This window comes from Nelusetta ayraudi, unplaced genomic scaffold (genome assembly GCF_046127955.1).
Source record: "Nelusetta ayraudi isolate G7.1 ecotype Tasmania unplaced genomic scaffold, CSIRO-AGI_Nayr_v1 ptg000011l, whole genome shotgun sequence".
NCBI lineage: Eukaryota > Metazoa > Chordata > Actinopteri > Tetraodontiformes > Monacanthidae > Nelusetta > Nelusetta ayraudi.
In genome coordinates, this window is record NW_027466061.1 from 5,274,522 (window position 1) to 5,299,688 (window position 25,167).

At 43.7% G+C, this 25,167-nt stretch overlaps 1 protein-coding gene across 1 annotated transcript; it reads right to left on the minus strand.

Annotated features, from left to right (window-relative positions):
* Positions 1-1,965: 1,965 nt before the first annotated feature.
* Positions 1,966-18,536, minus strand: tmem164 (transmembrane protein 164). Its single transcript, XM_076020245.1, has 6 exons — positions 17,694-18,536; positions 9,993-10,042; positions 7,317-7,383; positions 6,114-6,192; positions 4,840-4,940; positions 1,966-3,498 (listed from the first exon to the last, which is right to left on the minus strand). Exons 1-6 carry the CDS (start codon positions 18,129-18,131, stop codon positions 3,292-3,294), a joined length of 942 nt encoding a protein of 313 aa, XP_075876360.1. The 5' UTR covers positions 18,132-18,536; the 3' UTR covers positions 1,966-3,291.
* Between the last annotated feature and the right edge of the window lie 6,631 nt (positions 18,537-25,167).

Sequence of the window (25,167 nt, forward strand, 5' to 3'; positions counted from 1 at the left end):
CACCGCCGGCCCTTAGCGCCTCAGGCCTTGGAAGCCCAGTCTGCTCCGGAGAGGCCTGGCTGATGCAGAGTGACTACCTTGTGTGTTGACGCGGCGCCCAGTCTTGCTGTGGTGAATCAAAGTGCCTTTCCACCACCTGCCTCACCTCCAGCAGCTGCTTCTTGTTTCAGCTGACGACAGCTGCGCTTCAGCTTGCATGTTGCATGTTGGTTTCATTGACTGACCTTAGACCTCACTGTGACCCCGCGAGATAAGACTTTTTATATTGTTTCATATATTCTATTATTATTTTGTTAATCATCATTGTTACTTGGGCCTGCTGTTTGAACGCAGCCTTGGCAAAGTGTTTTCTGTCGTATCTCCTGCATTTGGAATTCGAAAATGGACGTCTGTAAGTTAAACTCCCCTGCATCCCAGACTGCATATTGTGTTTTCAGTGGTGTACAAAGCAACATTTCCAGGCCTAAATGGATCAGCTCTGTTCCTCTGTGGTGGTATTAAATTAAATAAACCTTACTTTGCGTCTCTCTTCGGAAGCGATAAAACGCTCTGGGCCTATGGTAACAGCCCCCCCCCAGTCAATACATCACATCAAGGACTTCTGAGAGGGCAGATCATCCAATCCTGCTGTGAGTTCTTCATAAATTCTCCAGAGTATTTTTATTTTTATTTTCTCCACTTACTTGGATAATTTTTGTAATAATAATAATAATGATACGGGATAGACTCCAGCAGACCCCCCCGGCCCTGTGCAGGGACTAATCTGGTACAGAAAATGGATGGATAGATTAATGTAATAATTTGTTTGGAGAGGAAATATTTTAATTGTATTGCTGTTAATAAGATGGGTCTATTACCAATTTAAACACTTAATATCAAAAAGTAAAGGACCCATGCTGTGCGACATTCCCCTCACCTGTGTTTTCCAACTATAATTTGTGTTTAGCCTGTTCTTGAATGGAACCCTTTGTGATGTCATAAGGAGCAGTGTTACCACCACCAGGTTATGACAACAAACCCCCAGCTAGGATTTTGTTGGAGACAATCTAACAGCTCTGTGGTTGTTTCCCCTTCCAAACGTTTTTTTTTTTTTTTTTGCTGTAGACCGTTAACGGAGGACTAAAATGATATTTTTAGTGACCTAGAGTGGTTTTTCGGTACTTGATGGTGGAGACTGGAGTTCAGGATGAGAAAGAAAAAAAAATGGGTGCATCATGGGTCCTTTAAATATGTGGGGTCGACTCTCAGGCAACTCTTTGGCCTGTGGTGGGCTCCATCCAAGAAGGGAACACACAGACATGTAAAACTGTCTAGTGTGTTTTAACAAACATGAAGGAAAGGAAATTCATTTTTTTGTACTTGATGGTGGCGAATCAATCCAATCTGGCCTATAGTGCAACTGGAAGGAAGCAACTACTGCAGCTGGTTTTCACAGGTAAAAAAATCAAAAGCAAAGACGATTTAGAGCTAAAGCAGATAAAGCTGGCCAGTCTCGGTGTAAGTTAAGCTAAACTAGCAAACTTCACTAGTTAACTAGCTGGATCATGTAATACTGCTGAACTTATGAAAGCTATAAACATGCATTGTTGCGGCAGTGTTAAGTGTTCTACTATTATTCCACTCATCCATTTTCTATACCTGCCTCCTCCTGAGCTCAGGGTCACGGGCGTCTGCTGGATCCCATCCCAGCTGCTGTAGGGCGAAGGCAAAGTGACACCTGGACAAGTCAAAAACAAACCATTGCACTCACACATACGGACAATTTAGAGTTTCCAGATGGCCTCCTTCTTAGACAGTGGGAGGAAGCTGGAGAACCCACGCAGTCACAGGGAGAGCACGCAAACTCCACATAGAAAGGGCTCAGGCCCGGCATCGAACCCACAACCTCCTTGTTGTGAGGTGCCACCGTGTAGCCCTGCGGTGTTATTGAAAGGGCAAAAATCTGCAATACACAGGAGCCAAACAGCCAGCTGAAATGTATTTTTTATTTTTCAATACAGCACAAAAACAATCAAACTTGTTGACAAACAAGTTTGTCTTATCCCTTCTTGACAATGAAGTGCAGAAAATGCTACAGTAGTGCACACACCCCACACCCCCTCACCCTTGAAATGACATATACCATGGCTGACGTTCCCATTATCAATCGGCTGCCTAATACTTTCTCTTGACAGGGCCCTTGACCCAAAGTGACTTCATGAAGATGATTTTTTTCCCCCTCTCTCTCTCCTTTCAGCACCGCACACTGGCTGTGACTTGATACACGCACGTTGGCGGGGTTGACCTCAGGGTGTCGTGTCGTGGTGCAATGTACCAGCGCAGAAATGTGTGTGTGTGTGTGTGTTTTTTTTTTCCCACTGGATTGGCTCGATGGAGGCACACAAACATTCGTCCCACAGAAAGTTCCCAGCTCACTGAATGTGGTCCAGAGAAAAGGATGGACAGAGCAGCAGTAATAATAACAACGTCCCAGTGTAGATCCATGCATTCACATGTCACAACAAACCGTCAGCACGCAACACTTCCTCGTGTCCCCTAATGATCGCGACTGGAATGGTTTCAGAAGAGGTTGGATACGTCTATGTACATATGCATGTATAAAAAAATATAGGCCACTTACAATGTTTACAGAACCCGTGGATGTGTGTGGTAGTGTTTTGCAGAAGAGGGACGCCATAAAGAAGCTTCTACTCGCAATCGTGACGACACACGGAAGAGGCGACCGCGTCGACTCCCGCGGCACAGCTCACATTCATGGTCCCCCACCTGCCCCTCAACACGCACTTCAGACAAAAGAAAAAACCCAAAACAGAAAAAACGCTTTGCCTGGCTAACTACGCTAACTAACCGCAGCGCCACCGCGGCGCAAAGAAATGAAAGCGTAACAACTGCAGATCCGTAGTGACGTTCAGGTGACATCTGTTGTCTGACCTCGGAACTGTACACAAAAGGCAGCTTGAGAAAAAAAATCCTTCACGATTCCACTTGGATTTTTTTTTTTTATGATTGTACAAAATAATGGTTAAATATCTGCCTGACTTAGCAACTTCTACCAGCTACTGGCTTTTACTACTTGCATGCAAGTGTGTGTTTGTGTTTGTAATGTGACTATTTTCAACAATTAAAAAGAAACAAAGAAAGGGTGGAGAAAAAAAAAAGACTTCTATTTGCTGCCACGGAGCTTCTCCCTTCTCTTCGTAAAACAGACGGCGAGTCTTAAAAGATGCATTAAATGAAGCGTTTAAAACAGCGGAACAGTCTGCGAGCGCCGCCGCCACCGTCGCCGATCCCTCAGTCCACCTTCTTGCTGCGCAGTCGGAATGTGTCCTGCAGGAATCTGCACGCCGAGCCCGTGTGCTGCGAGAGGAACGTGACGGCCTTCCCGTGGAGGAGGGTCAGCAGGGTCTGGTGGCCCGTGGCCCACACCCGGTACCAGGGGCCGTAGAAGGGGTCGGACACGGCCGGGCATAGCATGTTGTTCAGGTTGACCTCGGTCACCTGCAGGGGACACAAGGGCTCGGTGAAAACAGGACAGCGGCAGGATTCGGGCTGAATTAACGGCTGTTGCTTTGGATAATGAGGTCTGTTAGAGCAGCAGGGACGACACTTTGCATCATCATCATCATCATCATGGTTATAACGCAGATATAACAGGCCGGTTAAGCTTTTTAAACTGGCCCACCGAACTTGAAGAAATCATATAAAGTAAGTGAGTCATAAAACGTCTGTATTTCACACTTTTTGTTTCAAGAGTCATTTCAATAAAGAGCGAAATACCATGGGGCTTCAAAGACACATTTTGTTGCAACACTTTTGTTCATTTCAATTGACATTAAAGCAGGTTCACTACATATCCCATGATATGTTTTTCCTCCTATGAGATGGGTCACCAAAACACTCCATCCATCTGCTCCTGCCCCTCTGGCAAATTTTAGAACCAATTGTGGCCCGCAAGTCAAAAAGTTTGCCCACCCCTGGTAGATGCAACTGCAGAATGACTTGTGATTACTGAATGATTTGAGTCCTTAGCAATGACGGCATTCATTTCATTATAATTGATAAGATTACAATTTATAATTGAGTGATTGAATGCATGAATGAATGAATCACTGCACCAGAAATGTTCTAAACAGAACCTCCATAGCTCCTGAGTGTAACACAGCACTCACAAAGAATTAGGATAGTCTGCTTTTGAGTAAAATGCATGGAGTTGCAGCTACAGTGATATTGTTGATCATGTAAGTAGAGCCTTTAAGTTGAAGCACACATTTGTTCATGAGAGGATAGCTGACAGCGGTGGTAAAGTCAAACCACAATAATAAAAAGTCAATGTCTCAATAACCATGTCATGTGACCTTTTGGTCAGACGGCGTCTTGGTCTGTGAACCAAACAAACCGTCGCTGGAGCAGAACAGCGATTGTCAGGGCGTCTGAGCTGGACTGTAGCCAAGCCTCCAGAGGCCGTCTGAGAGAAGCAGTGAATATACGGGTGCACCACCTCCTGCAGGGAGTTTTAACATTGCGGCATTAAAAATTGGCATTTGTGTGAGTGACTGAAAGCCAGTGTAGGTTTGTCATTAGTGACTGAGAAGTGTGGAAGATCCTCCTCTGACTGTACTGTTCTAATTCATTTAAAAAAAACATTTTTGAATATTAATGTATTATTCAAAACGGAAACTATCACTCAGGCACACCTGCGCTGCATTTAATCGCACTGCACCATATTCTCCACCAATTGTCCCACTGGGAAGATGACAGTGGTGCCTCAGTTTACCGGGGCTCTTTCCGCAGCCACGTGCTGCGATACACCTTGATGGCCAGCAGAGGGCTACATCTTACCAGGCCAAGAAGCTGCAAGAAGAGGAAGTGATAGACGAACAGGATGCCGTTGGAGAGCAGCGACCACCACATGTCACCCAAAGGTTCGGGCTTGTAAACGCCTGCGGAGAGGAAACGCTTGTGTCAGAGAAGCAGCAGAGAAATACCAAGTGGCTTTTAAGAGTTTTTCCTGTTATGAAATAAGAACAAAACAAAACAAAACAAAAAAGGCTAAGAAAAGAAAAGCAAAAACCTGGAGAACCACACCCTATACCATTGAACATACTTGACTAGATTACATTTTGAAAGAATATTCAGAGTCAGGCTGCAAGCAGCTTCCAGGCTCAACACTGAGACCTGCTTACGCCATTGTGAGTTCACCTTGAAGCAGACCGTAGTCGCATACAGAAGACGTGCAGGCCTTTGTGAAAGAACTGGCTGTTCCTGTTCCTTGTAGCGGCACCCGGGGAGGGCGACACACGTGCATCAATTTTATCAATTCACACACGGAACATTTCCTCCTGTGTGTGCCGCAGGTGTTAGGCGAGATGCACAGGGAGTGAGTGACTGGCAGATCACTGACTGACAGGAAGCAGCCTTGAAATGACTGCCCGCCCCATCTGCACTATGGGATGTTGTATTTGTAAAACTACACATTGATCTTAACTATTCAGGAAGTCTTTTTCTTTTTTTTTCCCGAGCAAACTTCGGGGGTTCATGTTCGCACTTTTATCACGCCGCCACCCTTGGGAGCAGCCAAGTGGTTCCTCGGTGCGTCTCCACTAGATTGCTTTATCCAGACATGCTTCTGCAGCTCCAATATCGGGCTTTTGCACGAAAAGATAACACACTGTGGATTTAAATGTACTGCTGGGAATATCTGAAGGTTAAGTAAGCTGCAATTTTATCAGAACTGTCGAGCTGCGCCTCTCGCAGTCGCACCCAGAGGAACTCTGACCGCCTTCTTTTAGAGGACCTTTGGCAAAAGTGTCAAATGTATGCATGTTTACTTTGAAGTGCCATCAATGTCCTCTAGCATGCAGCATTCACTGCACCGATGTTCAGTCAACTGTTTTAGCAGGAAGCTAAAACTGAAAGATAAATTCCTAAACATCGTTTTTTGGGAGAGCTACATAACAAATCATCCAAGCTGCACCATTGGCATGAAAGATAAAAATCTGAGAATGGACTTAAACATGAAGGCAAACCAGATTGTGAGCAAAAGCAGAGCAGCTGTTTGTTTTAAGGACTTGGATAACCCTGTGAATGAAAAGCTTTGAGAATGCAGCACGTACCTCCTTTCCTGAACAGGTAAAGAGGCACGAGGTACATCATGGAGTGCTGGATGTAGTAGATCTCCTTCTCAAACGGGAGCTGCGGAGAGAGCACAATCCTTTCAGTTACCGCAACACATAATGATGATGTGGTGGGTCCTGATCTGCCGTCAGCTCGAGCTGAAAATTCAATACTTCCGGGCCCCTGAAGTGTTGTTTGGGGGGTTTTACTGCGCCAGAGGTGACCTCAGATCAGACTGCAGCTCCGCCTCAGAGGGACAAAACGATCGTAATGCGGACGGGGACGCAGCAAAATGAAAAGACAGCAAGTTTTATTCATGGCTCCGTTTCTTGAAGAGATTTATTTAAAATAGATGTCAGCAAAGAGCGAAAACAAAGCGTGTTTTCAGGGTAAAATGTAAAGCAACCCTTCCACATACAACAAGCACCAGGGCTTCCATTTCAAATACAAATGAGGCAAATTTTGTTGCAAGAAGATTTCTGGGGGTTGTAATATAATTTACCTTTTTCTGGTCGAGCTTATTTATAACTATGTACAGTAAGCACTGTGGGGTTCGTCTGCCAAAGGGGATGCTCATCAATGTAGCATTAATGCTAAATATGTGTAGTACAAATATAAATATTTATCATCACAAATATATGCTTACATAAGACATATTAAAGTTAAGAGTGCTCACTTCATCTGAGGTTGGCTGTGCTCGGAGCAACCGTCTGCATGTTGCATGAAATGAACTCAACAACACACAAAGGTCGTTGTTTTCATATCTGCCAGGTGTTCGAATCACTTCGGCCACCAGCGCGCATGAATATAAGAAGCAGTGTTGCGAAACGCCTGAGCATATTAGCAGCGTTTGATTCCATAAGTTTCCATTTCACAAACTCACATGCAGCATTCGAGCCTTTTTATTTTTTTTTTTGTAAGTTAGTTCCGCATCTGCAGCTCTTTAGGGAACAATTTCCAGGCAACACAGTGTTCATCCGCGGGCGGGGAAACTACGTTTGTCTGAACAGCCATCCTAATGAACGCCACATGTGTGCAGAGAGGAGCAACGACGCAGCTCGCTTAACATATCAAAAAGTGCAGGATTGCGATTCCTCCGCTGCTCATCTGTCACAAACTCAAACACAGCGGACAGAAAGGAGAGTTGGTGTCTCGCGGACGGACAAAGAGCTTTAAAGATGAGTGAACGGGGGGGTACTCACCAGCCGAGTGTTGACCACAGGGAACATGAGAGCCAGCAACGCACCATTAAGCATGTGGACGTGCAGCCTGAAAGCAGACACATTGGGAAAGGAGAACAACCGTTTCATTTCAAGCGTATCAAAAAGGCCCAATGTAAGGCAACGTTCACTTTGTGTACCTCCAATGTGTCACCTGAGAGCCGGCTGTTGTTTAGCCCTGCTGTTTTTCCAGAAAGTGCTACAGCTAAAACGAGCAGTTTGAAGTCACAAAACCCTCTCATCCTTCACTGTTACCTTTTCCAAGTAAGCAATGACATCTTACTTCTCATAGCTGCATTTTGCCTCCCTCCATTCCCTTCCAATCATGTGCATGGCACAACAAAGCATTTTTGCAGTAGGCCGTAAAAAGCGGATTCATGGAGTCGGATCATTAGGGGGCGGAAACGAGAGAAAAGATCTGTTTGCATACATGTCTAGATTTTTGGTGAAAAACAACAAATTCCCTTCATCCTACAGCTAGTCAGACCAGGAGGTCACATGACCACCAGGTGTTCAGACCGGATCGATGTGGACGGACATTTAAAGAACACGTCGTGTTGGGATATCGCAGTATTGGATCGGCGCCAACAGGAACCGAGAGGAACCGGTGGGAAGAGTGTCAGCAGTGGCGGCGGCTTCATCTCGCTGTGCAGACAGGAATCGAAGATTTGTTGTCCAACCTTGCAGGGAGGATGTCAGCCAGCTGATAGTTGGAGCGATACGAAGCAGTCAGCCTGTGCGATGACACCTGACGGAGCCCGACGAGAATTCAGTGCGCTTGCACTGGTTTTGCCAGAAGGGCTTCGGGACACTAGTTGGATACAACTAGTGGACTCCTGACTTGCTTTGTCGGGACGGTACCACCAAGTGTCAGTGAATGCAGTGCACGAGACAGGCTGCGTGCCCCAGTGTGGACCGACATCCGTGTCCTCCGACCGCGACACTTTGTCAAATGAGCCAAAATGACTGTTATGACAGCCAAGGTCACTGAGAAAACAGCAGTGCTGCGGGATTGTCGGCTCAGATGAGCCCAGCTGTCACTCCGGGGGGCCTCCAGACCCTTCCTGCAAAAACAGTCTGCTCCAATACATACACACTTGTCCCATGATTATTGGTTGTCACTGTGCGACGTACAGCACTGACACTGAAGATGTTTTACAGACAGACTGGATGTACTATGTGCTCTGTCATTATTTTCTTGGAACATTTTAATTCTCCTGCAACCTCTTTACAACTTGAGGTAAATGGGGAACTGCAGCTATTTTGCAGCTATATGATACATGATAGAAAAGCATTGTGTAAGTTTTGAAAACACTTAAATCTCAGACTAGACTCTCGGACTTGTATTTGTGGTATAAATATGTCTGCAAGTGTGCTTACACTTCACGCTGCACTACTTTAGTGGGCAAAAGATCATGTTTGTACAAGCTACATCTCCTCCAACTGGACAGAAGTAAAGCTATTACAGCTTGACCAATAAACCCAGTAATACTACATGCATAGTCTATTTTTTATTATGAAGCATGGAGATATGTTTCTCATGTACTCCTCCCAACAAACCTGGGATGTTTGGCTCTGGGATTGAATTTCAAGGCACCTGAAAGGTATTTGTATCAACACAACTTTTTGTCAGTAGGTCATACTGCGGTTTGCACTCAAACGGCCCAAAGGAAAAGAGTCACAAGATGCGTGCTGTATGTTTAAACACCTGCATTTGGAAACAGTACATTCCGTATGCATGCCTGTATCTAGTGTAAATATTAAACTACAGTTTTTATCTTCTGAGGCGATTTATGCACCCGCCACTTTGCATCAGTCTCTTTGTGTGCCTGCAGAGCTGCTGAAACAACTGAATTACACTGCTGTAGATGAATAAAGTTACCTAATCTAGACTAGACTAGACTACACTAGACTAGACTAGACTAGACTAAAGGGTGTGGCTCTGTGAGATGGGAAGGTGCTAGCTCGTCTTTCGAATCCAGTGCACGCTCAACAGTTTCCACCCTGGAGGGGGAAAAAGACCCCTTGACAAAAGATCTGGTAAGCTGACACACTATTACATTAACTTGAGAAATAACATCTCGTCCCATTGGGCAAATATGATTTTTCACTGTTGCAGGGTGTTTCTAAAAGTTTATGGTTATTCCAGGTGAGACGTTGCTGCGCCGCCTTAATAAAAACCAGCAGCTCTGCGCTGCACGGCTCCCCTGGGCCGGACGCATCAGCCAGCAACCTGGCTTGCATCTATTTCCGAGCAAATCCAACTTTTCTCTTCCCACTGGCGAAAGCACAGACATTTCTCATGAATAATTAACCGCACAGACCAGAACGCTTGTGCTTGTACGTGTGTGTGAGTGTTTGTGTGTGAGAGCGAGGGAGGACTAGAAAACCAAACAAGTTCATTACAGCAGGGCATTGTGGGAGCCAAATTTTATGTCTGGAGGCCTGCGAGCCATTACGACCTACATGCAAATACTTTTATGAAGAACCCCAACCCTGGTTAATAATATCTGTCTGTACGCTTCGACCGTGAGCGCCTCTCCTTCTGGAAGTCAGAGGTGCAGCGAGCAGAACTGAATAATGCAAGAAACTCTGAGTCACACCACTAACTCGTCCAGGGAGCTACAGGTGGAAGACCAAGAGAACAGTCTCACTCACCTAAAAACAACCATCGCTGTCTTACACGGCGGGCAGGCCAGCAGGAAAATCTGTGGAGGAAGAGAAAATGAGTGATTAAAACGGCTTGAACGCCTTCCAAGGTGTGGGTGCAGAAAAGGAACTGATTGCTTGAACGAGTTTTATGAATACAATAAAGAAGTGGGAGCATTGAATGAAGAAGTGTTTGCAGGTACAAACAAGGAAACAATCCTGTGGAGCCCAGATGAGAACCAGGTGGATGCTCGGACAATCAGCAAAGAATGTGAAAGCATTAAAACGGCAGTGTGTTATCGGCCAGTGTGTGTTCTACGACCTGATTTCAAACTGGGCTGTCGACTGAAACCATCATCCACCGATTACTCCTGGGACAGCAGGGAGGGCAAATAATCAATGCCGTTTAGCCGCAGACCCTATGGTCCCCAATTGCCACATGTTGACAATGTTTTTGTGGGGTTCTACATTCACAACGGGACTGTGCCATCACCTGAAGACCTGCCAGGCTGCATAATTTGTGATTCACATCTGAATCACCAAGGACTTACCAAATGCAGAGTAAGGACGGCTAGTTTCAAGAAAACTAGGGATTTATGAAGCAGCTTGTGCAGATTTCTTTCCAATGTGGCAGAAACACTGGAATAGTTGAACTCTTACATTTTGAAAAAAAACAAACAAGTAAAGACAAACATCAGATGAAAGTACTGATTTATAAAGGATATAATGAACGTTGCAGTTTCCAGAAAAATATTTTTAAGAACAACAATTCCTATTTGTTTATTTCTGACCAATATCTTGTGCTGATAGGGCAACTTTTTTACTTTTTTCTCATTTTTGCACTGCAAACAAATGTGTCGACCAATCACAGTGGTTCATGTCCATCACTAGCTGGTGCAACTTCTACGTGGGAGCGAATCTCTCTGCTCCATCTCTACTCTGGCGGAAGGGCAGGCAGTCCTCAATTCTGCAAATATTCTTTCCCGTGTTTTTACCGCAGTCAAAAAAAATTGGATCTGAATGTTTGTTGATGTTGTTTATTAATTATGCATCCAGTGTGCGAAGGTTTGTAAAATTATGTAACGTGAGGAAGTTTCTGATTATATATTATAGTGCACCATCAAAAAACCTCACTTGCTGATTGTTAAAAAATGGATTCCAATCAGGTTACACAGAAGCATGAGGTGGAGGAAGAGGAGGAGGAGGAGGAGGAGGAGGATAGCACAAATGCAGATAAGTTCAAACTGTTGCCTGGTGGAAGAATGTGTTTCCTTCGAAAGCAACAATTGGAAATAACATCACAAGAAAGAAATGTAGCGGCTGGCTGATGTTTGAAAGATTGACTTGCTGGACACACCTCTCAACTCATGTAACCTACCCTGTGAGCATTCAATACTTCATAGCATCAAACAGAATATCACAGAACAAAGTGCAAGACTCCCTCAGTCAAACTACCACAGCATTTCAAAAAAGCAAGAGCAGTGTCTTTCAAAATGTAAAACTGTATGAGACGTAAAGCAGCTGAAACCGAGATGAAACTGAAACTGTTGGATCAAATGTTGCATTTACAGACTCCAATTCAATGTGTTTTGCTTTGGACTGTGTTCCATTGCTTCAGATTTTTGAATTTCAGTCACCACTCTCAACATTTATTAACTACTTACACACTGTGTTTTATATTAGCAATTTCAAATATGGTTGCAGAAAATAAGAATCTGTCAGATGCTGCATTCCTTTCTTTGCCTGTTCATTTTCAAAATGTATTTTTACATGTATGACATGCTCAACTGAATAGTCCACACTTCACTGAAGCCCAAACTGCCATCAACCATCCGCAGGGTTTTTTATCCCCCCCGAAAGAAGTTTGGATTAATGCGTGGTGGAAAGGAACTCTGCTCTGCTAATGGAAGCAGGTGCATATGGATATCATTCTGTAGGTGGGTGCATGTATGTTTGTGACAGCAGTGCAGTGCCCATCTGGCCTCAGGGAGCAACATTATCTCTGCAAATGCACTGTGCACAGGGGGACAGAAATGGATTTTATGCAAATAATGGACTCATCTGACTGGTTGCGCTTCCTCATCCACAATGTAACTGAAAAGCCATCTTGTTGTCAGTGTTGACACTGTCAATACGCATATCTAACAAAATCAAGTTGTTTTTTTTTTTATATATGAATGACACTGGGAAAAAAAATAAAACAAGCTTCAAATCAACCAAACCAAAAGAAAAGTCAAACTATTTATATTAGGATATACTTTATCATACAATGATATATGGTGTGTATAGCTAGTTACCGTTGATTTAATGTACAAATCCACTTGTTGATCAGCTCTCAGGCTTGTGATTTCAGCGATGCATAGTAATTTCAACCTGCAGCCCGGTTGGTCAAACCATGCCCCGACGATGTTGAGTAATAGAATCCCACATCTATTTCATCATGCACAATAGGTAGGAAGCACTTCCTCATGGCAATTTCCTCTAAATGACAGTAAATTTAAGACATGCTGGGGCTTGTCTTCCCATAAATGTTCTCTGCGGGAGAACAGGTAAGTCAGAGAGGCAAGGGACTAATTAGGCAGCGGGTGGGTTGGGGTGAGCTCATGAAATCAAAGGTTACAGGCGTGAACACCAAGAAGATAAAACATCTTAGGGATAATAAGCTGACGCTTGTTGTATACAGTGCACAACAACGACTTTGGGTTGGGAAACAATTCCTTTTACTTTGTAAGATCTTGAATAGTGAAGTTACGGCGTCATGCAACAGAACGTGGATGATTGAGGTTTCAAGTTCTGAATTCTTGCACAGCCACCTTGAAAAGCTCCCGTCCATCCAGTCACACTTTGAGCCATTCTGTTACATGACAGACCAAACCAAAAGCTGCCGTTTCAGGCCGGGTTTAGTTCTCACACGGACTAGAATGCTGCAAGGCTGTCCGCAAGCACTGAGGCCAGAGTGAAAGCAGTTCTATCAGAACAGGAAAACACTTCCTTGTTAAAAGCGAAAAAGGAAGAAAATAACGCCACAGGAGGCTTTTCTCCACTGGAGAGATAAACGCTGCGGTGCATCACAGCTCACCACATGACTTTCCCTAAGCGACGCCCCTCAAACCAACAGGAAGTATTGTGAGGTTGCCAACTCATTCAACTGGCAGCGGAGAAAGGAAATCGGACTGGCCCACTCTGAATGTGGCAGACACAAGATTTGTTCAGTTCGTCTTTTGGAAAGAGCTTTGCCCCCCCCCCAAAGATGCTTGTCGTCAGGATTTCTTTTCAAATTTCAGTGTGCGTTTTTCTATGACCTGTGTATAAAGACGTCCAAAAAACTAGAAAGTGCAAATCTGTTAGTACCTATGTAAGGCTTTTAAGTTCCAATTAAATGTAGAAACTCCAGTATTGCTGATAAATCTGTTTGCTGTGATATAATGGTTAAAATATGACTGAAGAAACTATCATTTTGCTTACATTAAATGTATTCACAGTGTTAAAGCCTCTGTGACTTCATGAAACAGTCTGACCCCGGCTATAATCACACGCACAAACAGTTACTAAGATCCAATGAGCCTTGACATTGTAGTTGCAGTTTAATAGACATCATTAACGCTAATGCTCATTTCTCCCCATTAGTTTTAAAGCTGATATATAAATTTATGTAAAGTGACGACAAACGTATGACATTAGAATCTTCACATTTCCTGCTGATTGGCAATACGTAGAAGAAAGTAAGCTGACATCAAGCAACAACAGCACAATCAATAAATAACAAAGCAGTTTAATTAAAAACTAGAATAAAACTTCACAGCCAATTCTGACTGACCATTACAACCGTGTTACTTCATAAAGCTTCACTACGTGGCAGTGTAACAAATTTGACAACAGTTAAACATTGCCTTCTTTCACACCAATAAAAGCATGAAAGGGACCTCTTGCTAAGAATGTTTAGGACTATAGCATTAACACTGGCAGAGAAACTGTAAAAATCCCCACCAATCGTGTTGGTTATTTTTGGACAGTTCACACCCTCAGACACTGCCCTAGCAGGAGTACTGCATTGCAGTGCACTACATTTAATTATGTGACCAGTAATATGCAGCTTATATTACAGTGTTAGTTTTAAGTGATTGCAAAATAATAAATAATAGGTTGCATTTCTGATAATGCTATCGTAGCGAGGCCTCTGCTTAGATGACAGTTTCAGAGTAAAAGTGCAGCTGCGGCCGCATAATCATTTTCATCTTGCAAGGTGAAACTACTTATGGACTACTTTATCAATACTGATAAGCAGCAGCCGCTTGTTTACAAGTGTGACCTAACGGAGCAGAATGAAGTGTGAATTGCTGTCAGGACTATCTGTCGTACTTGACGCTGCAGCTACAGCTGATAAATGTGGCTCTGTTCCAAAGATTATACCGATCCTATTGTCCGAGGCATCATTAAACCTGCAAACGGTTCAATTCCAAGCAAACCTGTTCTGTGTAAACACCTGGCGGCACGTTGGGAGCAGGGACAAGTTGACAAGTTTCCTCTACACGGGGACCTTACGTAAGCCTGTTTTGGACATCTATCCCAAGTTCCTCTTTGCTCAGATTCAACAGGGGAATAAAGTTAGCCAGATAAGGGTGTTCGTCTGCACATGCAAGTGCCAAGAGCCACCAAGTGCTGAAGGTAAACCCGCTGGGGTCAGCGGAGGACCCTGTAAGTGTCGCAGTTATTTTGCTCTCCTGAGCTACTCAACACACCACGCCTACAATAATTGGCAGCATTTTTCTTCCAGACGCAATCCACCTTTTGAACGCGGCAACATCGTAGCGACTGCATGTAACCCGTCAAGCCAAATAGCAAGTTCCCTAAATCAGTCATGATTAAATGTGCCGATTTGTTCACTGAGGCCTTGGACTAAACTCTGCATGCAGCCGTTCAGGAAGAGAAGCCTTTGTTATTCTTTTGATACAAAATACCATTCAGTTGTGATGAAACGGTTGCGACTGCAGGGTTCGCATTTCTGCTGTTTTTCAGGGTAGCTCACGGTAGTCTTGTCTCGCTATGGTCACAACAAAAAGGACTCTTATTGGGTGCGCCATCATAAGGCTGGCTGACAGGGATGTGGATTAGAGTATTTAATAATGGATTAGCAAGAATTCAGATGAAAAAATGAAACTATGAAAATTGTTTTTTAAACAGTGCATCTGACCTATAGAGGAACAGCAAGTTCATCACATCTAGTCCACACGCAAACCCCCCCCCCAAGAAAAGCTCTTTCATTTTGCACACTCCTCCTTATTTCAACTCGCCAACTCTACTATTTGATTTTCCTGTCACACGCCATCCGACTGGGCCCAGTTGAAGAAACGGCTGGCAGCAAACCGATCAGTCGGTGATCTGGAGCTGCTGTAGCTGCTCCAGTTCCAGCGTGGAGAGGGAATGTAACAGACATCCCAGTTGTCAGCCAAGAGGCGTCGACTCATCAGTCATCGTGTTTTGAACTCTTCACCCCATCATCGTACGTGGAGCAACGATCACTCAGCCGGGCCCACGTTTGAAACACAGGTGACCTCGGCGGCTGAGAGACGCCTCACCTGACGGCAGTTTCGCCAGCTTTGTGCTGCGTGATATTCGTGTAAACACACTTATAATATTAACAACCTGAATATGCACTCGCTTATCAAGAGCTCCTCTGACAAACAAACCCTGCTACCACATCCACCACAGTGGATTCATGCGTCGCTGTTTCAATGTGAGTTTCAAGACCCCCCCAACATTTCCTAAATGCTCATACAATGCCTCATTTCTTACCCCATAAATCAGAAGTTAAGGCAAGCTTGCAAATCTACCCTTTCAATCCTACCAAATAAACTGCAAACCTTGCGAGGCCTTTTTTCTGCACGTAGGCCTCATTGTCATGCAAGTGGTAAAGTGGTGCACTGTGGCATCCTGGCAAAAACACCCCCCTGCATAATAACATCACAATTAATAGTTTGATTCTACTGATGACTAAGTCAGGTGAAGGAGGCACATTTGCTTATACCTCCAGAACCGTGTCAGCTCTAATTACAGATCCACTCAATTTGGCTAATCTCTATGCAAGTGCCGCAGGAAATTAACAGAGGCCCTCGTTTACCATGATATCAAAAGGGACCATCAGCTCCTTCGCCTACTGTCGCCCGACAAGTTGCTTTTTTGCCTGTAGCTGCTGCGTGTATGAGCTGAAGGCTTACAGGAAACCGAGGCGGACGATCTTTGATCTTTTCATCTGGAAAGGATTGAAAATGGAGCCACACCCAAGTTACTGCACAGCCGCAGACCCGAGTGACCTGGTAGGAGCTCACAGTCAGTAGAGGCTCAAACGGAGTAACATCTTCACAAATTAATAAATACCCGTAAAACAGAAAAGCCCATAGGTGTGACACTCAAATCGCAATAAGTCGTTAGCCACACGTTTCCTGTTTTGCTTCTTCCATTGCATGTGAGGTAGTGAAGCCCAGAAATCTGTTTCCTGGAACAAAAAAAGAAAAGAAAAGAAAAAAAACGCCTGTACGTAGTCCCTGCAGTGTTGTCCAGAGGAACTTGATTCTCTTTCAACTGTAACAATGTCACTATGTAACAGGCAACCACTTTTTTTTTTTTACACTTTTTCAGTGCAAATTCTTTGCCTCACCTTCACCAGTTTATATAAACGCCATTTTGCAACTACCAGTCTTTGTCTTTTTTTTAACTCATACTTTCAGACCACTATCATGTAATCCTGGGTCATCCCAATACAACAAGTAACTCTATAGTTCATCACGTACATCGGTCAAGTACATTAAAGCTGGCAGTTGGCCACATCCCGCTCCTGTGATTCACGGTGTGCATCCATGTACGATAAAGGTCAGCCGACCAGAAGCAATGACGGAGAGCCTTCCAAGTACTGTGCGCCCTCAGCCTCTCGAAAACCTCTGATTAAAAAATGGCACAGCAAACACATTAGCTACTTCAGTCCCATTGTTACCTCGATCAAAGTCTAACCTACTAGTGCGGCTGTACACAAAGCTCCTCTGTGCATTGATGTTTTTGTGATATTGCGCCTGCAAGTCGTACACAATCGTCAGGGCTCAACTTGGATGAAGCTCAGTTTCTATTGCATCGCTGAGCTTGAAGCAACAGGTCTTACTTCAGAGGTGGACACGACCACTTCCTCAGCACAGAACAGTGGAGTGTGCTGCAGGTTCTAACAATCTTGGTTTAGCTTGTTTCTGATTGTTATTATTTCAACTCTGATCATATTTGTCAGGGGTTAAGAATGCTGCTGATTGGGAAAGGAAATACAAGTAATCACTTGCCCCCCCTGCCCCCACGCCATCCTAGTCAAGTCTTCACAGGATCTAAGCAATATAGGTGCAGATGGAGAGGTGAAAAGATGTATAAAAAGGGGAACAATACCAAACAATGTGGAGACACAACTGTCAGACTATTCAACCACTAAAGTTTTGAACAGCTCGGTCGAGCATGTTTCACAAGTCAAATCATAATATTGGGGATGGGCTTGGAAAAACATAAAGCCTTTTTTCCAATCATAGCCAGCCTTAGTAAAAAAAACAACAAAACAACAACAACAACAACATAGAATCAAAAAAACAAAAATCCATTCAGCGGTCTCTTTAATTGTGTTAAATGAACGTTGCAGTGCGATCTGAAAGTTCACAAGAAAACAGGCAACCTTGTCATCCTCACCTGGATCATGGTTATGACGTGACATGGATTCAACAGGTAAATCACAGTCTTGGTCGCGAATTTGAAGCCGACCTCCACTCCGAAAGTCATGCACAGGGCAACCAGCAACAGGTTCTTGCCCAAACTGTCCTCCTTCGGCTTCGTGCCGTCTTTTAAGACCGCCTTGTGATCTCTGGAGAGGCTGATCTTCTTGAGCGACACGCCGACCTCCACCAGGGCGACGAGGGTGATGACCAGGCTCTCGATAATGCGCTGCTGCGGGGTGATGAAGGCGGCACACTCGGGGCCCCCGTTGCCCTCAAACTTCGGGTCCACGCCGCCGTAGACCCAGTCCAACATGCTGTATATGTTATACCTGGACATGTTCCTCTTCTCGTACTGGAAGAGATACGAACAAGACGGAATAAAAGACGTCACACCGACCTCTTGACGAAACATGAACTGCACGATTTCCTTTAAGTCGCCGGTGCCGCCGTTGAAAAATAGACATGTATACAACAGCGCCTGGGCGTGTTCAACCCCGCTAAATGCCAAACTGCCTCATCCGCAAACAGATGAGGAAGTTGAGCTAGCAGCAGGAGGAGACAGGGGGATTCAAAACTGTCCGTAGCAGCCCCGTGGTGGCAGTCACAAGCGGCTTTTGTCTTTCTCGCCCCTTCAACATATACACAATGTGAGCCAGGTGACGTGCACGGTTTAAATTGCACCCGGCATCACACAGAGAAAGCACTCATTCTGGTTAGCGTAATTAGTTACAGAAAGCAGGGGCGTAGCTTGAATAACACTCGGGTTAGCATGTGTTAGCAACACTGCCCGCAGACACCGGGATTGTCAGCGGCACAGCTAGCTAGCAACAACGATTAACCCCCCGAATATCGACTTTCAGGCTCAAACATAGCACTTATTATACAACACAGCCGCCTTTATTTTTATTTTAAGAAACGATTTTGGCCAAGAACGGGCCACGTTACCTACAGAAGAAGATGAATTAAGGCCAATAACACTTTTTTCTTCATATTTTTTTTTTAATTTCATGTAAGGCATTATTTGCTTGACGCTTGTAAACTGCATTATCAAATGTCACGACACAACAAATCAGCCCATTTAATCTCAAGGTTGATTAGTATAACATGTATACATTGATCGTTTTATACAACAATGTTTAAAACGGGGATTTTGCACCACATTTAACCCAAGTTGTAACCTGCCTGAGAGGCAATGGTGAGGGATATATTTGAAGTGGCACCGAGGAGGACGCCCAGTACACGTGACAGTGGGCATTGAACGTTCAGGAGAAATACGGTAATCGCCCTTTCTCTTAATCTAAATTAATGCATTGATGGAATATTTTGTTTCAGTTTGGAGTTTATTTGTGAGCCAAGTTACAACTAAACCTGAAATAATATTTACACATGATTATAATAATCAAACCAAGTAATACATCCTGCCAGTTCCCTTTAAACATTGCACATTGTGTCTAAAAAATGCGCCATATAAATAAAGCTGCCTTGCCTTGCCTTTAAATACAAACACACAAACAAACAAACAAACAAACAAACAAACAAAAATAACTACCCCCCCGTCGTTTCTTAGGATGCAATGATTCTACACAAACTTTCAACATTTGTTCTGCATTTTTTTTTTAACTTTTCATTTTAATTCATATAAGGACTAATGAACTGAAAGTTAAGCCTGGAAGAGACTTTCTGCCTAATTTAATTACAGAATTATATAGCTGAATTTCTTTCTTTCTTTTTTTTTAAGAATTTAAAATAAGCCCATTACTTGGTGTCTTTTTTTTTTTTTTTTTTTTAAACACTTTTGAGTGGAGCGCAAATATATGAGACACTTTCAGTGTTCTGTTACACTCCTGCACTCCTTCCCAGCTCTGTGGTCTAGTGGTATGTCCGCCGTGAGACTGGTATAGTTTCAGTTCCCTGCCGGGTTTTACCAAAGACTGTAAAAATGGTATCCATTGCCTCCCTGCTTGGCACTCAGTATTCAGGGTTGGAATTGGGGCATTAGATCACCCAATGATTCCCGGGCACGGCATCGCTGATGCCCACTGCTCCCTCAGGGCATGATGGGTCAAATGCAGAGGACAGATTTTGCATCCTTCAGGATGTGACACTGGGACTTTAACTTTATACTATCTGGATTAAATCTTCAAGCATTTGTGAGCAGTCTATACTCATACTATATTTCTAGGAATCACATATTAAAAAACACACATTTTTCTATCTTAAACTTGAATTGGAGGAGTCTAATTGATTAAATGAGTGCAATTGATTGACCTTGTATATAGCTCTACTATTAAAATATTAAACATTGGCCATCGCAACAGAAGATGTGAAAGAATAAATGATTAAAAGTATTTTTTTTCATTTAAAGTTTCTAAGTAGTCAGGGCAAATCTTTCTGAATAGAAACAATGCAAACACATTTATTCACCTTGAAGAATATCATCCATGGGTCTTGTAGCATAAAGAAAAAGTTGAGGTTTGGAAAACCTTTCTTGTGCTTGGTTTCTCTGAATCCTCCAGGCGAGTTTATTTGGACACAAGTCTCTGCTTGTCTACACCTAATCCCTTTTAGTATGAAAATGTGTATATAATTAGAACAGGAATTTACTGCATTTCTGCACACATTTCAGCAACATTGAAACTCTTGACAGATGAAGAAATGCCATTTATCTGTTCTTCTGGACTTGCAAAAAGTCCTGTAAGTCCTGAAATTTAAATTAAGTTTACTTTTATTTTAGTTTCCGACTCACAACACCACTTTCCTCACAATAACGTCGTCACCTTATGGTATCAGTAGCGTTGCTTCATCAGATTTGGATGTGGTGTGTTTTAAGCCCTGGTGGACACCCTAAACTCATTGTGAAGTTGCATGAGCTGTTTCCTTGCAGTCTTTTGTGTGTGACAATACACATTTGTCTAGCTGGAGGGCAGATTTCATCACGGTGCAGGTGCTTGTTCCAACAGGAATGTGATTTATTTGCAAATGTGTGGATACAGCGTTTTTGTCAGTTAGCACATCTGTGAGTGTTAGGATTGCTGAAAATGTAGCTGTGCTGAGGTTAAGTTAATGTTGTGGCTGATTAATGGATTTTCTGTTCATTGTAGATCATCATTTGGTGTTCGTCATGCTATTTAATTGACCAAAGGAAAATCAAATGACAGAAGGGAGGTGAATACAGGTGTGATTTCTGGATTCTTATTCAAGTGAATCACATTTACCTACTAGTAAAATGCCTGCTTTCCACCGTGGATGTTCCAGGGTTGGTTTTGAGCCAGTCCACCGAGAGCCAGTGAATTGTTCTGTTGCCTTCATGCTCCTCTGGCTCTTTATTTGCCTTCTCGGTCACTGGGTTAGACATTCTGGTTGGGATTCGGCTCAATTTGGCAAAAGCTTTTTCACATATTCGCACGAGGAGATGATGTGAACTTAGCGCGGGTTTGGGTAAACAACATGGATGTGAGACTGATGAGAAAACACAAGAGGAGCATCAACAGTTTCCTCCCACAGAGTTTGCTTTGCATGGTCTGTGGGACCTATTTTTTTTCCTGAAGTAACCGCATGCTGACTTGCCTCCATTAGCGCTGTGGTGTGTGAAGCACTGGCTTTGGAGCAGCGTGCCTGAGAGCTTGTCCAGCGTTTGGAATGCAAATGTTGGAATGATGCTGAAATGTTGCAATAGTGGCTAAAGGTGCTTCACCATGTTTGCAAAGGGAACATTTCGTATTGGTTATATTGTTCTTGTGATGTGATAAACAGAGTTCAAATTGGTAATCATGGTCTTGTTTTGAATTCCATATTATGATGAAATGATGATATTATTCAGACAGAAGGGTACATAGATGGATTTAGAATGTCTAGTAAAACAGAAAGAAATAACAAAGTGGAACTATATATTCATGTTCTTCTTATCATTGCTGCAACTACTACAACAACTACTACTACTAATATTAATGATAAAGAACAAACTAAAAAATAAGACAGGATTTTGTTCAAACACAGTATAATATCATTATTATATTACTAATATTAATATTTAATATTTATTAGTAAATATCTAAAACTAGAAATAATACAAGCCATACAGGTCAAAAGCACATGTTACAGCTACCGGTCCTTAACATGGTTCAGAAGGAAGACACTGAACTGGTGACAGCGCACTTTTTCTCAGGAAGAAATATTCTTATTGGCATGCAGCTCATTCCCATCCCCAGATGCCCACAAAAAAACAGATGGATCTAATTTCACCCGTGTGGAAAGGACATCATGGAATGTCCTCTGTGTCCGATGGGAGGTGGGTGGGAGGGGGGGCGAAACTCCTCGAAGCAGCTTATGAAAGTGCAGGCCTTTGCCTCAGGTGCTTGAGAGGGGCAGAGAGCCAGGGCTAAAGATCAACTGGCCTCCAAGCACTTGAGCCAGTGGGATGAGTGTGAGAACCTGCCTTTTGGCTCAAGACGCTGATACCCATCTATCAAGAAATGGGAATAAAAAAGAAAAGAAAAGAAAAGACCAACGCCAAATAGGAGCAACTTGGCAAAATCAAGGACCACGTAGGTCTGCCGGATAGGAGGCCAACTGGCAGAAGATTGAAGAGAAAGAAGAGCTGAGTAGGGAGAAAAGCCCTGGCTTCAGTTACACTGGAAATCCCCTTAAAGTGCTTATTTACAGTAGGGTCAAGGCTGTGTCCTCAGAGGTGAGGAAAGAAGCCTAATTCCCTCAGGGTATCAACACAATATTACAGAGAGCTCATTAACACCCTTGTTTTCTCCAGTGAGGAGTTAATTTGAATATTAAATCCCCCAAATAAACAAGCATAGCTTTACACTTAAGCCTGGTCTGATTAGCCAAACATTATGCAAGTGATATTCTTGTCATACATCATTGTAATTATATTTATTTTTCTTCTTTAGCGGTTTATTAGTTGATGCATTGTGACTCTGTACTCACATGGCTTTAAAGAAATACTCCACTGAGCTTTCAAAGTGAATGACTGCAAGTTCTTATCATGTTTACTGCATGTCAGCTTTTCAACTCCATACTCAAAAGCTTTTTTGGGTTGAGGGTGAGGGGTGGGGTAAAAAAAAAAATCAAAGGCGGTTTGACTCTCCTGCTTTTCATACTGCAAACAGCATGCGCCGAGTGTTTCCACAACTGAGTCAACACACTGCGCAAATATGAAACGGATTATGCGTGTCACAAACACGCGACGAAGATGCACAAAATCCCACATGACACTTGTAAGTGCCGCCTCCGCCGTCTGTCCTCTGGCCCTCTCGACTCTGACAGCGAATGAGTGGAGGACCAAACATACGATATCACCAAATATTTGTGGGGAGAAGGAAGAAAAATCATTTTTTTCCTCTTTTGTCTTCAACCACAGCTCCACGTTTCTCTGTCCAAACGTCTCATCCTCCATTTCTTTGCGCCGCCAGGGGGCGATGTTTCCTTTCCCCCTCCCCGAGTGGATCGCGGCATACATTTTTACAGGCAGGCTTTTGTACAGGGGATTGTGTTCAGAGAAAGATCCTCCTATATGCAAATCGAAACCCATGGCAGTTGCATGTACGATCTCAGCCAGTTAACAGTTTAACGTGCACTAAAAATAACACGCATTATCTTTTTTGTGTGTGTGTGAAAACGTTGCAGCTACAACAGCCTGAACACAAAGGCTTGCACAGCTGCCACAGCGCGTTTTTAACTCAGCCTATAGGTTTACATATAGGTTCCGAATGGTATTCAGTTTGTCATGTTGATTCATAAAGTTATATGGCTTTTCTTCTTGAAACAATGATGTATTCTTATATTTTGATGTGAAACGCTGAAAGGGGATCCACATGCCTGAAAACATAAATAGCAAACAATGAATGTTATTCAGATTGACTTGCTTCATTCACGCAATTCCCAAATTACAAGCGTCATTTGATATTCTAATAATTAAGAATCCCCATGTATAGACAGGAATGACTCTGAATCCATGGCATGCAATACTGGGCTCTTTCTTGTTTGTTGTTTTCCATTTCCAAGGCATTCCGATGTAGACAGCATGGCCCGAGGAGATGGCATTAAAAAAAATGCAGAACGAATAAAGTATATTTGTGGGACCAGGAGGTTTATGTTTGTCGGGAACGGTGTGAAAATCAATGGGCTCCTGAGGGGGTGGCTGCGCCTTCACAGGCTCGGTCCTCCCCTCACCGCAGAGCAAGAATCAGTCAAGGATATTAATCTAAACATCAGTCATGCATGGGGAACACCCCATGAGGAGAATAAGCTTGCTCATCCATGCATCTCCTCGGGGACACGGTGGTGGTGATGAGGAGGGGAGTTGAATGGATAAGTATGTCAGGGTATCATCTATCAGGAGACGCGATGCGGCCTGACTTTAGGCACACTGACGGCAAAACCCAAGCTGAAATGCTTGGCATAGCCAAATCTGTAATTTGTGCGTCGCCCAGGCGCGGCACACACATGAAAATCTGGATTACAATGACACAGAGTTGAGGGTGCCCACGGTGCAAACCGGCGCAGACAACAATACGTTGTTCTCATGGGGAATACAGTCGAGGCAAGCGCACACATCTGAGTCAGATGTTAATGTGATTCATCTTAATCCTCCAGCCTACTAATAAGCCACACAAGTCGCTGGGAAATATTAAAATTCAGCAGCAGCGGCAGCCCGCTTTTCTTTTCTTATTACCTCCAACATGCTGCATTTCATTTCCCTTCATCACCTCTTTAGAAAAAGATGTCTGCCCTGTCTGCCCGTGCTCTTTTGCTTCTGCTCGTGCCGGGTTTATCTTCCCAAGGACAAGTGCAGCTGTTGAGCCGTGTCCTCCATGAGGACCCTTCCCCTCCACCCCCGCCCCCGCCCCCCCACCTCCACACTGACTGCAGGGCGTCTGAGCTTTCCACTCTGCAGCTCATCCAATGTACCAACGGCTGCAGCGCGTGCCAACAGCTATGGGAACATGCCAACGCAGTCCATTCTAACTGGCTAATCGATGACATCGACCGGGCTGAAAATCATGTGCGGAATTTGAAATTAAACCTCCTCGAGAAACAGTCGGCCTGAGAAGATGTTTAATTCTGGGCTGGACTGAATCTGTTAAAAGTCAATTACGCTGCACCCATTTGCATTATGTTCCCCCCCCTCCCCCCTTTTAAGTTTTAATAAAGTCATGCCTTGGATTCACTCTTTTTAAAATTGAGGTTTTCGTATCTGTGATAAAATTTTAGCAGCGTCACATCCTCGTTTATGGGATGGTTCATCTTGTTCTGCCAATCCACTGCACTTGCCATCAAGTGCGTTTCCCTGCACGTTGTTTTCACTCACGATTCGTTCTGATTTGTTTTTCTGCCTATAATCTGCAGCCACGGGGGTTCTGCGCTCATCGCAGCAGCGGCAGAGTGCTGCGTCACAACTAAAAGGCAGATAAATAGCCCCATTGTAATGCTTG